This window comes from Salvelinus namaycush, chromosome 30 (genome assembly GCF_016432855.1).
Source record: "Salvelinus namaycush isolate Seneca chromosome 30, SaNama_1.0, whole genome shotgun sequence".
Classification (NCBI taxonomy): domain Eukaryota; kingdom Metazoa; phylum Chordata; class Actinopteri; order Salmoniformes; family Salmonidae; genus Salvelinus; species Salvelinus namaycush.
In genome coordinates, this window is record NC_052336.1 from 26,120,476 (window position 1) to 26,137,958 (window position 17,483).

Sequence of the window (17,483 nt, forward strand, 5' to 3'; positions counted from 1 at the left end):
TTTTTCCCGAGCATCGCTTCAGGTTTCTTCAACTCCACACATCTCGCTATCATAAAAAAACAAGCCAGTGTCTTATTCGTTTGGATTGTTGTTGGTGTTAACAGTGGAGTGCCAGCTTGTTTTTCAATTGAGAGAAACTGTACCAAAATATAGTGAATTTGTGAATTATATCCTGGTCAAAACACTGAAATAAAATGTTTTATTACAGTACTAGATCGTTAAAGTTGAACTGTCAAGGTAACATGACCTAGATGCCCTTTTTATTTTACACAATTTGTCACACCCTGACCTTAGAGATCCTGTTTATGTCTCTATTTGGTTTGGTCAGGGTGTGATTTGGGGTGGGTATTCTATGTTCTATTATTTGTATTTCTATGTTTTGGCCGGGTAGGGTTCTCAATCAGGGACAGCTGTCTATCGTTGTCTCTGATTGAGAACCATACTTAGGTTGCCCTTTTTCCCACCTGTCTTTGTGGGAAGTTGACTTTGTTTGTGCCACATAGCCTTAAGCTTCACGGTTTGTTTTGTATTGTTTATTGTTTTCTCGGCGTAATTTCTAATAAAAAGAAAATGTACACTCACCACGCTGCACCTTGGTCCACTTCATTCAACGGCCGTGACACAATTAGATATTTGATGTAATCAATTTCAGTGTTTAAAAACATGGCAGTGTACATTGTATTCCTTACTGAATGTATCCAATTCCCTATTTCCCCTTGACTGTATCTTGTACTTCGCTTTATTTAGAGTGAGCATCCAGCCACCACAGTCTAGCTGAGCTGAATTAACACTGATTGTGTTAGAAGCATTAACATTTTCCAACTTGAATACTTAACCATAATGCAGTGAAGGGGAATGCTTCCACCATGTTGCGTAATTTACCATGATCCCACCCCCCAAACACCAGATCTAGAGTGCATTGTAGACGCCATCTGTAAGCACTGGAAAGTGAGAGGGGCACAACCCTCTGCATCAGGTTGGTGTCATTTAAGTAACCTCTCGCTGGCTGAATTGACTGAGAAGCTTGAAAAGTGATGAAAGCCAGGGGCAATCACAGAGTCAGGTAAAATCAGTGGGAGAGAAAAGAAATGACCCTCTACAAATATCAGCGCAAAAATAATTCAGAGGGTGTCGGTTCATTGCTTAAAATGTTGAAGTATGTATAGTGTTAGAGATCGGAGGGGGAGATGTTTTGATTTGGGATGGGAGGGGGTTATAAAGTCGGCTCCCTCCCAATCCTAGCCCCAGGCACATTCACATTGAGATCAGTCAGATGAGTTCTTGTAAACTCGACATCTCCACTCTCTAAGGGGCTATACAGCGTACTGCTGGCCCAAAGCAAATGAACCATGACAAGAACCCTGCTATTTTTAAAGAGCACACTTCACAAGGCATTGACTCTCTTTCACTAGCTGTGATGAACATCAAGGATCACATACCAAGTACTGGACAGGGTTAAACACTGTCTCAATGGTTAAGACAGTCAGTGCGACACAACCAATAGCTGACCACTTGAAACAAAAAATAACTGCCAAATTGGAAAATGAGAAGAGCTTCCAGTAATATCATTAGGTCAAGGCACTGCTACATTCCACTGAGTGTCCTCTGAGTCCTACAGAGTGACTTTTAGTACATTTCCCAGACACCACTTTTAAGGACGGTTATGAAGAGTATCTGAGTCTCTGCATAGGCTACATGGAAAATCAAGCTTCCTTTCCAAGAATCACCCCTGGTCTGCAAAATGAAGCATCGCAGTCACACAGCACACCTCTCACTCTGTCCCATGCAAGGCCAGTTCAGATCGATGTAAAGTAACACATACTGTGACATAGTTACAATATGCATGATTAAATATGTACTGATCTGAGAAGTATGAATATCTGTAATTATGCCTGTGGTCTGCATGGCATTTAGGGGGATTTCATTTATTCATTTTCAATTCTTTATTCCTGAGGTTGTGCCTTGAGCACTGTTCCTCTCAAGGGAACCCTGTAGACTCCCATGACTATATCTAATATCTAAACAGCTAAATAGCTATGTGCATACTATCATATCTCTCTCTTTAAGTGCACAGCTCTATATAGTACATATCTACAGAAGAAGCAGATCCCCTCCCTCCTACCAATTACAGCTAGAACCATGACCCCTGCTGTGACAAAGGATGGTGACAAATCTCTCTCTCTCCCTCTCTCTGCCCTAAGGTATTATCTTAGTTCTTCTGTCAAATAGGCTTGCCCTCTCTTTAAGACTAATCTCACTAAACGGACTGCCTCCCTTCAGATCTACAGGGTGTGTTGCTGAGGGGCTTTGATTAAAAAAACTGCCATACAGCTCCAGTCCAATTCCCCAAATTACTGATGATGCTCAAGGGACAAGCGAGAGAGTACTGGAGAAAGCCCACTCATCTCACTTACCAGCTTAGACAAGATCTCAGAGGCAGATACGCCGCCGTAGCCCTGCAAAAATGTAATACCACCATGTGGGAAATCTCATGGGATTAACGTCTGTAACGCGCTCATCATAATCTTTGTCCCATAGGTACGAATATTGAATCTCGTCGCTTTCTCTCCTTCTTTTTGTGTTTTTATCATGGAGGCGAGAGAAGAAATGTAATGCTTCTCACGTCGCTCTGCCCCTTCCACGCACCACAGTCTGCCTGCCTAACATGTGGCTGGTGCTCTCACCTCCTCCTCCAGTCACTTCAGCAGCGACGTGAGGCGCTGTGATACGCGCATCGCATGCCTCCCTCTCCCCCCTCAGCCCAGGCTCTGCTGTTCAGGCTGCAATTAGGAGCTGCTGTTTGTTTCCCTCTGATTCTCTGTGTCACTCTCCACATCAGGGGCCACAGAGCAGACTCCAACAAGAGGAGAGGAGAGGGACTATAACAGGAAACGTGACCAGGGGAACTGGGCTGATCTCTGTGGCCACTGGGCTGGCCTGGATGTCCTGAGTGCTACCCTCTGAGAAGAGAATCAGACACGTCCACAGCCAACAGCTAACAATACTACTGCTCTTACACCTAGGATCTACCTGTGACTTATACGCATTGGACGAGCTAAAAAGGAAGAGATCTGAAAATAATTAATCTCTGGTAAGTCATTCCAGTCATTTATACCGTATGAATAGGTTTGTTTCTATTGTAAGTTTGGTTACGAATAACTCATAACATTTTATCATTTGTGTGGCTCCGTACAAAATGTATGATTTAAATACCACATCGATACAGTATGGTGTATCTCGTTGCGTCTCAAACTGATATAATCTATTACCACAATGGACAACAGCGACTGATTTGATAACATTAGCCCTGAGTGTAAGGCTGAACCCTCGAGACAATTTGATACCAGATTGACCATGTTGATGTGTGCTACGCTAATACTCTATAGCCACGAGGGAGAAATGCATCTGAAGAAAGCCTGAAACCATCTGTGCGTCTCGAGTTACACAACATATTGAGTCTTGTACTCTATGATGTAAGTTTAAGGAAACTCATCCTCAGATATCCTTTTCCTTTCAAAAGTAGACAAAAAAATAGCATCGTATTCGTTTACCTATACCAGATTTGTGACCGTGTTAATAACGTTGAATTGTTTTCGATACTGTACACAGATAGAGACGCAGCTGCTCTAGGACTAATGGTTGACGCTTGAAATGGTGACAATGAAGCCGAACGTACAGCCAAACACTAGGATAGCAGTTAAACTAGTCAAATAACATCTAATGACACTGAACTAATCCTTTTAGAGAACCTCATGTAAAAAAACGGTGGTAAAAGAGCTCAGGGAAGAGGTGATAGATAGACACTGTCTGTCAGACTCAGAGAACAAGTGCTGCCAGAGAGAGAGCCAGTGAGTCCAGTGTGATGTTGTGCGGGTGAAGCAGGGCTGAGGAGACGGCTCATCCGTGACAGTTTCCTAGAGGAGTGAGTAGGCAGACAGATTGTTGAAAGCTGCTCTGTGATTAAAGCAGTTTTAATCTACAGCGGGCAAACACACACACACCCACACACACATATTGTACGTCGCTTAATTCTACAGTATCATCACAGTATTGAGGCTTGCTTGTTCGTTGATCTTGGATAGTCAGAATTCAACATAATGTGAAAGCTGAGTGCTTGCCTTGATAGTACCAAATCTTGCTTATTTTTCGACTAACGTTACAGTACAGTATATGATTAGAGATTGCAGGTGCATTAGGTCAGGTGTTGGCAATATATTCATAGATGAAGATGAATTCAAGCGGAATAATGTACAGCATATTTCAAAATACAGTACCGTATTCCTCTTTTTTTCTACAAGATAAGCTGCCTTATTGAGAACTTCTGAAAAATGTCTACATGGTCATCAAATCTGACATTGCATAGACAGCATTTAAAATGACACAGACGGAGAAATGGACTTTCAGTTATCATTGAATGGCATTCAAATGAAAGGTCAATGGACTCGCTTTGAGGGGAACAAGAAGCTGACATTCTGGATATAAGTTGGCCCATCATTTGAAACTTTAAATGGGTTTGATCCATCTGAACTAGGTATAGCTGAGGCCCTGAATGAAATACTTTACCATTGTCCGATAGCATCCTTCCTACACCAACTCATTTAACACATTGTTTAAAAATCCCATTGTTGTCTCCTTAACTCTCGCTACTGCTCAAGAAAATTGTCAGAGAAAGAGAGAGCCAGAGAGACTGAGTGAGAGGGAGAGAAAGAGAGAGGGGGGAGAAGACGGGGGGGGGGGGCAGAAATTGAATTGCAGGAAGGGTGTGAGGCCACAGTAGCATTAGCGTAATGATGACCCTTCATTAGAAATGGGAATGTTATTCTCCCAAGGGCATTGTGTTTACACTTCCTCTCCTTGATTAAAGGCCAGACTTCACATCATGACCTCATGTAACAGAACAAGGAGACATTTCAAAAATATATATTTTTGACAGCGTGGGACATCCATGATTATGAAGACAGCTACAAACAGTGACGATTGAGGATGTCTATCTCTAAAGTACTTGGAGTTTTAAAAAGGTCTCTCTCCTTTATGGGGCAAACTTCAGGGCGTGGCAGGAAGGACATCAAATAACGCATAGTTAACACATACGATTAGGAGTGACAAGACCACCATACATTGGGAAGTTTGTTTGACTCTTTACGTTATAGCACAGAGTAAAGGTTTCCCAACAAACAATATTTAACTGTTCCGATAAATAGCTGAACACAAGATTCAATAAGATATGGAACAACAAAACGTCATGAGATATTTACCTGGTGCCAAGTGCATTACCTCAAAGGCCCAGATAAGCCTATTGTCAGTGTGGAGAAGATAAGAGACTTTCTTATCTGTGCTGTATGGGGTTGTAACGAAAGTCATTCGATTATAGTCGTTTTTGGACTTTGGAATATGATATTAAGCTATTTGGGAACATTTACGAACCATAATCCACTTCATCTTAATATCCAATGCTAAGGGCTGGCAACAATAAGAGTGGAATAATCCAGATAAAGGATATTATCTGGGACGGACTGCTTTAATGCTTAGCTATCCTCTTGACCACAAAGAAAGCATCCATTTAAAGAAAGGGTCCATTCACTTTTCTACTTTTCTAGTGGAAAACTCCCAAAAGTGCCAAACCTACCCACCGGGCATGCCAGCCAAGCTTAATTAAACTTACCTAAAGTTATAGCTAAGCAATTGAAGGAAGACAAATTATTTTTGAGCCAGGTGTGTTGCCTGAGGCGTGAGTGGTCTCAATGGCCCAAATGTAATTCTCTGCTATTCCTCTGCTTCTCCCTTCCTTCCTTCAGATGATGAGACAGTCTGCATGGAGGCAGATGACTGGGCCAGATATGTGGATGGGTCTCTTTGCCTTGGCCGTGACCCTCGGTCTAACCATGGCTGAACATATGGACCAGAGGCCAGCACTCCAAACCAGTCCAGTTCTCCACAGGCACAAGAGAGAGTGGTTGTGGAACAACCTTTACGTGGAGGAGGAAAGGCCAATCGACAAACAATACTATATTGGAAAGGTATGTCGTTGTTTTACCATGTAGGTGTACCTTGGAGGCTCCGGTAGAACGCCAGAGAGTTGAATGAGAATATACAGCAACAATATATCTGATAGATAAGATGTCTTATCTTAACATTGTCTTCTGTTTGTCTATTTGTAGTTAAAGTCAACTAAAGCTGGTGACAGGACACGCTATGTCATTAAAGGAGATGGTGCCAACACAATCTTCAAAGTGGATGAAAAAGGAGACATCTACGTCACTGAACGATTGGATCGAGAGGTGAAAAGCATATACCATCTAAGTGCAAAGCTGCTTGATACCAGCAACAACTTGGTGGAGGAGAAAGTGGAAGAGTTTGTGATCCTGGTTACCGACATCAATGACAACGATCCAGTGTTTACTAAATCGTTCAACGCTTCTATCAAAGAGAGATCCAAAAGAGGTACAGGAGGTCAAATCCTAAACACAAGGAGGATTATGCCGGATATTAAAAAGTGCTTTTGCTAAATCACTTCTCTTTATTTCCTCCTTGTGTAGGAACTAAAGTGATAGAAGTCACTGCCACTGATGCAGACGATCCAACGACGGCAAATGGAGAACTTGCTTACACATTATTAGAGGGGGGAGACTTCTTCAATATAGACAGCACAACAGGTAGGAGATGTTCATTCATTTGAACTCATACCGCGTAAAGTCCATTGTACAGTGTCTACATCTCTTTTCAATATTCTTTCCTAATAACCCAATATTCATTTATTGTTGTGTTGAATCAAAGTCATGAATCAAAGACTAAATTAATGTCTTCATTTCAGGGATTATCACCACCAAGTATGAGAACCTGGACCGTGAGACCCAGAGTAGCTATGTCGTTGTGGTTCAAGCCCAGGATCTGAGAGGACTTAAACAAGGGGGCACCGCCACCACCTCTGTCACCATCGCAGTCAGCGACATCAATGATAACATAGCCACATTTACCAAAAGTAAGGGCAAAATAGAACATCCCTGACAGCTCATTGACAATTATTGGTCTTGTAGGAGCTAAACCTAAATATGAATGATTGTTATGGAATTCCTAGCAGCAAATGAGGGATTTTTCCATAATGTCGTCCCTCAGAAGTTTCTCTTACTAACATGCAGAGTGTCTTTTTCCCTAGGTTCCTATGTATTTAGTGTGAAAGAGGACATGAAGCGGGGACAGAGAATAGACACCATAGTCCTGGAGGACAGAGATGAGATCCAGAATAAAGACCCAATCTTCACCATAGAATCTCCATCAGACACCTTTGAGATGGAGCGCAGTCAGATCAAAGATGGCAACCTCATGCTGAAACAGGTATTTCACTCATCCTAAACTGTTACTTTATTTTTTATCACAAAAAATGATCCACATTTGTCTCTATCGTGCAACCACGTTGAATGCTTTCCTAATGTGTCCTAAACTCTACCGTAGATATGAGCGTCACAGAGTGATGCATAACACTAAACTATACAGTAGCAGAGACTAAAGAAATAAGGCCATGTACACTTTGAAGCACATATGAAAATGTATGTCCTTGAAAAACTCCTTGAAGGGCATTATTAAGTTATGAAAATTAAACTACTTAAAGTATTCTGGGGCGAAAAAATGATCAGTACAGCCTGTACATTATAGGTAACGATGTAGGGAACATATATGAGAGGGACACATTTGCTGAAGATTATATGTATAGTCCATGTACTGAGTTTTTTCCTTAACATTCCTTAACTTCTTTTCAGGGACTGGATTATGAAACCAAGAGCAGCTACACGTTCAGTGTGCACGTGAGGGAGAATAACTTGCAGTCCCCTGCGGATAATAAGGACAATCCAGTGATCAAGGCCCAGGTGACCATCCAGGTGCTAGACGTTGATGAGCAGCCAGAATTCAGCAAGAGCATCTACAACTTTAATGTGATAGAGGAAATGATGGTCAATAATATTGGAGTCGTTTCAGCCAGAGATCCTGATAAAGCCAACAAGGCCATAAGGTATTCAACACGTTCACTAATTGGCACATTCTCCTGAAGCTGGAAGTAACATCAAACTGTTTCCTGAGAGGTGATTTCCACAATGTTTCAATGCCCCCTCTACAGGTATTCCATTAAGGACAAAGACAGTCCCATTGGTATCAACCCCATAACTGGACAACTTTTCACAGTGAGGAAGCTGGATCGGGAGCTTGTAGCGAATCACATGTTCCAGGTTAAAGCTAAGGAGGAACCAAATGGTATGACATTAGCCATCATCTTTAATCTTATTAATACACGTTTATTGCGTGAAATGTAATTCATGTCCAAAACATTTTTTATCTTAATAACTAGTAGGGTTTAGGTGTTTCCCAATAATAAAATCATGTTTCCCGTCTCCTCTTCAGGACTGGAATCTTTTGTGAACGTCAACATACTGGTCATTGATATCAATGACAACAAACCAGAGCTGTCCATTGAAGAGATATTCGTTTGTGAAAATGATATGGCTGGCACGGTAGGATTTTTTCCAGAGTTAGATGTCATCTAACCCATCAAACTTTTCTGAAAATTGCATTAAGTCTTTCTTAAAATGTATTCCCCTCACACAGGTGATTGGGACCATAAGTGCGACAGACAAAGACGAAAATTTTCCCTCATTCAGCTTCACATTGGTGAAGCCGAATGGCAACTTTTCAATCATCGATAACAACGGTGAGAGAGCTGATCATTTCTATGCATGAACATGTGACAAGTGCCACCTTTATTAAGTCAGCTTGAGCTGTGCAGGCAGACACATTCTACTAATGCTAAGCTGTTGGTTGGTGTGAGGGGCGGTGAGGTGGGTATAACAGGGACAATGTGGGGGTGAATGGCTGGTTCACATATTGGCTCAGGATAGCACCGTGCTCCCCAGTGGCAGAGGAATCAGCCTGGGCAGCGCTCCGTTCTAAAGCAATCTGACGTCTGAGCGTTCTCCATCTAGTCGGGCGGAAACGAGAACAGCAACAAACCGCCGAGAGCCCCTGAAATATTCATGACGTACAAGCTCTTTAAAACCAGCAGCCCTTCATTACATATTTGGAGAGCAACAGTGACGACCTCAGAGGCACTCTGGCTGGGGAACGTTTTCAGCGTAGCACTGGGGTGGCCTGGTCCAGTCTGTGCTGCCTCGTTGGCTGCACTGCATAATGAACTGATGTGACATTTCACCATGTAATGATCAGCCAGGAACACGGAACACTGTGAGTAGGCTGCACATTAGCCCAGTGCAACTAGAGAGAAGGTCATAGCGCCGGAAGACCAGAAGAATAGTGAGAAGTTGTTCTTACTTTAGTGATGACGTGCATGTTAAGGCCATATCTCTAGCTTTGATGTACCGTACGCACTGCAGTACGTCCTTCATAGCTTCTATTTCTGAATGGTTGTATACTGTAATTCTACTTAAATTATGCCACATTTCTAGCCACATGTACTGGCACCTAAAGCTCATGGAGATAATCATATCTAATCCACATGGGACTAACCATGTGGAAAAGCCTAATTCCTAGATCTAGTTTCGGAGCACATTCAATTATTCTGCTTTGAGGATTCTTACCTACTGCGATTTTAGGGATTTTGTTAGTGGGGAAAGGTTTCCCTTACACATAAACTCTCAGATTCAACAGTCTGCTTATTATGTAGATGCAAAAGTCTACACCTAAGTAAATTGTAGCTAAGAGCATTCCTCCATTGGAACCAATGCACTATCTATGAAGACCCATGTAATGTTTAAAAATGTCCTCCAAATCTAACCATGGCAAACCTCTGATAACTAACATTGTTTTATGTCCCCCTCTCCTAGACAACACATCTAACATAGTCCTGAAACATGGAGGCTTCAGCCTGGAGGACTCCAGGGATTATGTAATAGAGATTGGGATCAGCGATGGAGGCAGGCCACCCATGAGCAGCATCACCTCTCTGCCTATCAAAGTGTGCAGGTGTGACAACAAGAGGATCCACACCCAGTGCAAAGCAGCCCAACTCAAAATGGGTGTGGGTGTCTACACCCTGATTCCTATACTGTGCATCCTGACTATTCTGGGTGAGTCAATCTCTCCTCTACTATATCCAGTCCTCTCCATTTTAAAACTGCTTAGGGTTTGCCCCCTTTTTTTCAATTTCCGCCTTTAATGACATACCCTAATCTAATTGCCTGTAGCTCAGGCCCTGAAGCAAGGATGTGCATATTCTTGGTACAATTTGAAAGGAAACACTTTGAAGATTGTGGAAATGTGAATTGAATGTAGGAGAATATAACACAATCTATCTGGTAGAAGAAAATACAAAGAAAAAAACAACCTTTTTTTTTTTCTTCCACCATCTTTGAAATGCAACAGAAAGGGCCCACATCTAGCCATCACTCTGGTTGTAATTCCGATGGTGTCCACAAGATGGCAACAGTATATGTGCAAAGTTTCAGACGGATAACTTCAAGTATGAGCACACTACATGACATTTAGTTTGAAGTCACCCAGGTACATTTGGTCAAATCGTGAAGGAGACATTCACATTCACATTTCATTTTTCTGCAAGAATATTGTCAAATCTGTATCCTTGGACTTTGATTTAGCTTTTCCAGTATTAGTAGACATATTATAAGTTCAACATTTGCAAAACACCCAGTTTTCATAACTTCATAACCCTCCATATTCTTATAATTTTTGTCCAAAAGGAAAAGGCTTGTTGTCGCACAAGGTTAGCAGCTACATTTTGCGACAGATACGGGGTTTCCCGACACTGCCGTAAAGCCCAGCTCATTGGCTATCTAGCTAGCTTTGTTTGACCCCGATTGGTGCTTAGTTGACAAAGTTACAGTCAATTAAGTGAAAACCTGCCTGCGTCATTGGCGTGCCATGAAGGCATCGCTCTCTGACCAAATTTGGTGTCCTATAGGATATACTACACCCCTAATGATAGAGTGAAGTCTGGTTACGTTCTAGGCTCTCTGACGAATAAATATGAATGTAATTTGACTGGTTGAAACAACGTTTAAGGTTAGATTTTTACAGATTCCTTTCTTTGCAAATTGAACGGGTGTAAATACAAAATCGATCGTGCATGCTATATGGACCTTTTTAGGATATGAAAAATGATTTTTATCTAGCAAAACAACACTTCATGTTATCTCTGGGACCCTTTGGATGATAAATCAGAGCTGAATTTCAGAATGTAAGTACACATTTCACCTTCAGAGGTGAATTTATCAAACCTATCGCGGTGAAAAAAGTATTTTGTTGTTAGGAGCTCTCCTCAAACAATAGCATGGCACTTTTTTGCAGTAATAGCTCCTGTAAATTGGACACTGTAGTTATATTAACAAGAATTTAAGCTTTCAGACGATATAAGACACTTATATGTACCGACATTTGTTGTTTTTCTAAAATCTGCGATAGTGACACAAGGCGCTGCACGATTTACAACTGTCCCGTTAACGGGGCGCCTATCTTAACTGGCATTCTACCACACCACTGTCCCTTATTAAGCCATATTATAAAATAGAGCAATCGTCTAAGAAATAAACAACAGAGGTCATTAAACAAGGTACTTCAGCTCAAGGTGTTCTTGGGTAAGATCATGAAGTATTTACAACATTTTATTAACGATAAATGTGAATAATTCCGATGATGGGGGATGGGCAACTAATTTCAATCTTTTGTTTGTGTATTTTTTGGGACATAGTTGAAGAGTTTTACCTCAGTATCTGATTGGATAAATAACACTCGATATTGCAGGACAAACAAAGTAAATAGTGGAAGGAACGGGAAGCATTGAGCTGAATATTCTCTTTGATACTTTCTCTGCTCTGCTGTCTTGGGAGAAAACCATTTGTCATATTAGATGAGCCATGTGCCAGAGATGTTTTGTCAAAAGCTCATATCTGAAGCAGAGAGCAATTGCACTGCTGCGGTAGGCTTCTACAAAAGTAGATATGTGGGAAAAACATGAGAAGAATGGGAAGACTAATGAGAAGATGATCAGTTATTCAGCTGTCTTGTTAAGATACAGAATGAAGTGGTGATTAATTATTAAACATTGAAGTCATTATGGTATGAATCCCAAAGAAATATACTGGAGACCCATCCGACAAAGTATTTTCTCACACCCGATTTCATTTGCCTCATGAAATATATTTATAACTGTATATATTTTCCCGCTTCTATCTTCTCCAGTACTTATTAAAACCCCAAACTGTGTGACATAGATATTAAACATGTTTTCTTCCTCGTTCCAGTCATAGTGATCCTGATCGCTATGAGAAAGCGTCACCAAAAGGACGCCCTGGTCACTCTGGGTAAGAGTGAGCTCCACGAGCAGCTAGTGACATACGACGAGGAGGGTGGTGGGGAGATGGACACCAACGGCTACGACGTGTCCATCCTGACCTCAGCTCGGAATGACAGCAGCATGAGCATGAGGCAGGGCCCCAGCCTTTACGCCATGGTGAAGAAACCACCAACTGCGTGCAAGGGAGACATGGCTGTGATGATCGAGGTGAAGAAAGACGAAGCTGACCATGACAGGGATGGGATTCCCTACGATACCCTGCACATCTACGGCTACGAGGGGCCAGAGTCCCTGGCTGGTAGCCTCAGTTCCCTGGATAGTTCCTCCACGGGCTCTAGCCTTGACTATGACTTCTTAAACGACTGGGGCCCTCGCTTCAGAACCCTGGCTGAGCTCTACGGGGTAGATGGGTCTGAGGGAAGTGACTCCCTGTATTGAGCACACTGAGCCTAAAGACCAGCAGGCAAGACGTCTCTCAGCTCTCTCAACTCTTCCTTTGACTAAAAGCACATCGGGATTAACTTCTTCCACTAATCCGTCCAATCATAGCACACTGTGATAGGGTCCACTCAAGCGTGTGGACCCTCAGTAATTCTCTCTTCTTCTCGTTCTTTTTCCTCTTCTTCTACCCCGTTACTCCTCCTCTTACTTATCCTTTTTCCTCTCTTTACTTTTGTTATTATTATTATTATATTATTATTTTTAGTTATTCGTTTTTATCAGATTACACACACAGAAATCTGTATACCTTCATTTTTGATTGATTGTGGGTTTTTTTTATGGTTGACTAAACCAACAGTAGCTATGTAGTGAGAGGTGGGTCCTTCAGTGAGTCACAGTGGCGTACTGAGTTGTCTTTCAGACAGAATGACCCTTCTCATCAGCAGCTACTATTGCCCAGGGAGCCCGGCAGGAAGCAATGATAACAGAATCTCTGAAAGAATTAAAGTCTATTCCAAGTTTATTTGACAGGACTCATCAACACATCAATTGTTGTGGATAAAGCCCAAGTCTCTGAGGTCCTCTGTAACAAAAGTATTACAACCAACTCAGGAAATGTGAAGTAGCTCAATAGTCCTTTGGATGACAACAAAGTTATCTAAATTACTTTAACCTTTCATCCTAGAGCTACTGCTTCAACATACTGCTTCAACATACTCCTTCAACATACTTCTTCAACATACAGCTTCAATATTCTTCTTCAACATACTGCTTCAACATACTGCTTCAACATACTGCTTCAACGTACAGCAGTGCTTCTGCTCCAATTGCTGAAACAGCTTAATATAATGAGGGCAATCTACACAAGTTCAAGTTGATCATTATCGCTATTGTCCTTCTTGACTGAAGACATAGCAAAAAGAGAGCAAATGTTTTCTTCTGTTTTAATTATATTTAGAATGTGGACTGTTTGTTGAATACTGAAGCTTTGGCTATTTGGGACCACTTCTCATAAACCATGGATACAATGTGTGGAAGCCATCTTACCACTTCCCTGTCTGGATCATATACATGGGGAGCTGGACTCCCATCCTTTTTCAAACACCATAGTCCGCCCCTACACATTACCCAAACAAAACACTGGAATCAGCTTCCTGCACATATGTGTGTGAGGAAGCCCTCTTCCTGTCCTGTTATCTTTTAAAGTAAAGCAACACATTGTGGCTCACTTCCTGTTTTCCTGCCTGGGAAAAACCTTTGGAGAGGGACAAATAGATGGAGAACAATGTAAGAGCTATGATGACTTTAAAAACAGGCAACATTTCATTTCTGTGTCGCCCATCTACCAAAGATCAGTATGGTGAAACATCGGTTTACAATAGTTGCCACTGGTAAACTGTGCTGTAATGTTATGTCTCCAGGCCTTTCTATATAACATACGTGATCTACTTCGTTCCATGCTATTAATGATCTATTCTATTTCACAAGCTCTTACTGTTAGTGGTGCTCTGTATAATTATCTGTAAACCTTATGGACTATTTTTCAATGGCAATAAGTAACTTGGCAATACGGTATTCATGTTATCGAGATTGTGAGTACTGGAAATATAGTTGTCTACACTGTATATAGAAAATGTGCCTGAATATTGATGTTGGCCTCACTTCCTTTTGCGTTATTTCAAAATGATTTTACTTGACACTGGTCTTTGTCTGCTGAAAGTGTAAAATATGTAGGTTTTTTTTACACTTGTAGTGTAATTGATGTGTAATTGTGCATTGATTGATACTGTATGTATGTGTGAGTCTGCCTGTATAAATTCACTCCATTGGTTGTCAGTATTGGGCACCAAAATGAGAAGAGAAAACATTCAAATGCATTCCTTTCGTATGCAGCTAGGTCATTCTGTAGGGGAGCAATGTGTGCCTTGGTTTATGATCATTCTCTCGATGGTGAACACAATCTTTTCTATGGTTTGTATCGTGTAAAACAACAACTTTTTATTAAGTACCAATTTTGTATGTGTAAAATAAACGTAGCACTCAAATGAGAAGTACAAAAAGTGAGCTTTATTGTTTCAAAAAAATGCAAGAAGGAACAGAGTAATATTATGCTAAATTGAATTTAACTGAGTTCATTAGGATAATATAGCTTTGATACTTGCTTTAAGCCATGGTCCGTTCTAAGGTTTAGTTTCTGTGTTTTGCTGTAAAATAAAGAACAGTATCGTAATGCCTTATTAGCCATCTAAATTGGCCTCTTGTAATTGTAAAGTCATTCTTGCATGAGAGGGTCATCTTTAGGTGAGGCTCAGTCTTCAGATCCAACAGCAGCTACAGTCCCTGAGGTCTAGAAAGTATATGGGAGGACTGGGTGTGTGTGTGTGTGTGTGAGATTGCAAAGATAACAGAGAGACTAGGGGAAATGCCTCAGTGATGTCACGCCTCAAACTCCCGGGACTAAAAGAAAACAGCCAGTAGGGAACTTCCTGAAGCTTCATATGTCCTCACATTTTTTTAATTGACCAGGAAATTGTTGGGCCTCTCAGGACCTCTGATATATGGTGAGTGCCGCTGTGAATTTGGGCCTTATGAGTCATTGTTTTAATACTGGGAAAGCTATCTTGCTGAAAATACTTTGATTCGTTAGGGTATAGAAGAACAGTTGGGATTTGTATCATGGACCGGAAGAAATATTGCATCACATTTTCCAACGTTCAGCAGCCAAGTGTCCCTTTACTATCCTCATTTGCATTGTGAACAGAGGCCTGAGGACTGGGAACCTTGACCAAAAATCTCTTCATCACAGCACAGGAAGTGCAAGGGGCAAATTAGAGGGAAAGTGTGTCATTTTGAAAGTTTTAAGTGGCCACAATTTGGAACAAAAAACTATTACAATTCAGTTATAACTCAGCTATGGGTCAGTTACACTCTGTGATATGTTTCAACAGAGTGTTGATCTGATAACTGTCAGACAGGTGTAGTTTGCTCAAGTGAACACTGGGAGACAGTAAAATGTTACGAATGCAAGAGGTAACATTTTAGATCAACGCCAATGCTTTCACCGAGAATAGATTCACTCTCTCTATTGTCAGTGGAGAAACAATGTGGCTTTTTTAGCCTGACCACTTGTTGGTTTGCCATCATGTCAGTGTTTGTCATCCAGTATCAAAACAAACACAACTCAAATTCAAACAAACTAATTCCCGAGACATACTGTGACGATGTCATGGCTAAATCATAAAACAATGATGCGCCAACTGCCTTCAAACAGTCAATAATAACAAAATCCAGGAGAATGTGATAAACAATCTCAGGGGATATCCCTTTTTTCTGTTCAGTCCATACTGCTTCGGAATGCAACAATACAGAGTTAGTTAGGGTATGCCCTAATATTCCTATTGCTGGCCACCCTGCCCATTCATACCCACGGACTATCTGACCGCTCCACCTGTCGCTCCACCACCTCAGACAACCTTTCTGTGGTCGCTGCCTGGCAGACACAAAGATAAATACAACAGCTGGGAAGAAATAGCCTTTTACTGGGGGAAGCAGCCAGGGCACCGATATACACACACACACACAGTGACAATGAGATAAAAACATTGTCTATCCCTATATTCATGGTTTTAATAGTTATAATGTGTTAATTTATTTTTTTGTGTGCTACGGAGGAATGCGGATAAAAGAACCCAGGTCCTCTTCTCGTTGTCACTACAACTACATAGATAAACATGGTTGAGGAAATATCCAATATGGCAGTCCCATTTGTACATGTCTGCATTGTTTTAAAGAGACAGCTGGATTGCTTAAATTATCGCTCTTCTAATTACCCCTACAAGACAAATTCCTCACTTAGAAGCGCATGCAACATAAACACAGTGACACTGCTGTGGTTCCCGTCAGATTAACGAGACAGGGGTATCAATTATTAAATATCAGGCCCTGACAACATCAGCGACTCTAAATTTGTTGTCACGTCAGCAACACCCCGGGGGCAACGCCCATACGCCCGACCTGCGCCCCAGCCCTTTGGATTGACAGATCAAACAGACGCGGTGTGAACTGAGATGACACCAGCATCTGATCTGAAGATGTGGAGACAAATACCTGAGGGAAGAAGCCCTAGTGCTGCCATACTTGATTGTTTCAGCCTCAGTGGACTAAAGGAGTTCTAATGTCTGAGATGAGGAACTAGGAGTATTGGAGAAGTCCCATTACCCATTAAACACCAGCAGGGGGCAATGGACTAGCTAGACCACGCGACCATAACCCATTCCCTCATACTGTACTGTCTAGACCAGTGGTTCCCAAACTTTTTATAGTTCCGTACCCCTTAAAACATTCAACCTCCAGCTGCGTACCCCCTCTAGCACCAGGGTCAGCGCACTCTCAAATGTTGTTTTTTGCCATCATTGTAAGCCTGCTGTCCAGTACTTTAAAAATATCCTCTCCTGTTGTCCTGGTTTCCAGTGGTTTGCAGAAGAGGATGTCTTCCCTAATTGACCCCCCATAAACATAATGGACATATACCAGGAGCTGTGCCAGGCCTGCCACGTATGTTGACTCATCCAGCTGTAACGCATAGAATTCACTGGCTTGTATGCGAAGCAGTAATTGTTTCAAAACATATCCTGCCATGTCACTGATGTGTTGTGAAACAGTGTTGTTTGATGAAGACATTGTCTGTATAGTTTTTTGGGCCTTTCCCCCAGCATTGTCCCAGCCATAT

At 41.6% G+C, this 17,483-nt stretch overlaps 1 protein-coding gene across 1 annotated transcript; it reads left to right on the forward strand.

Moving 5' to 3' along the window:
- Positions 1-2,979: 2,979 nt before the first annotated feature.
- LOC120024937 (cadherin-5-like) lies at positions 2,980-14,805 on the forward strand. The gene is made up of 12 exons (XM_038969311.1): positions 2,980-3,091; positions 5,796-6,017; positions 6,159-6,441; positions 6,537-6,653; positions 6,812-6,979; positions 7,154-7,332; positions 7,755-8,005; positions 8,111-8,244; positions 8,392-8,501; positions 8,596-8,698; positions 9,828-10,070; positions 12,261-14,805. The coding sequence occupies exons 2-12, from the start codon at positions 5,796-5,798 to the stop codon at positions 12,749-12,751; spliced, it is 2,301 nt and encodes a 766-aa protein (XP_038825239.1). The 5' UTR covers positions 2,980-3,091; the 3' UTR covers positions 12,752-14,805.
- The last annotated feature ends 2,678 nt before the right edge of the window (positions 14,806-17,483 follow it).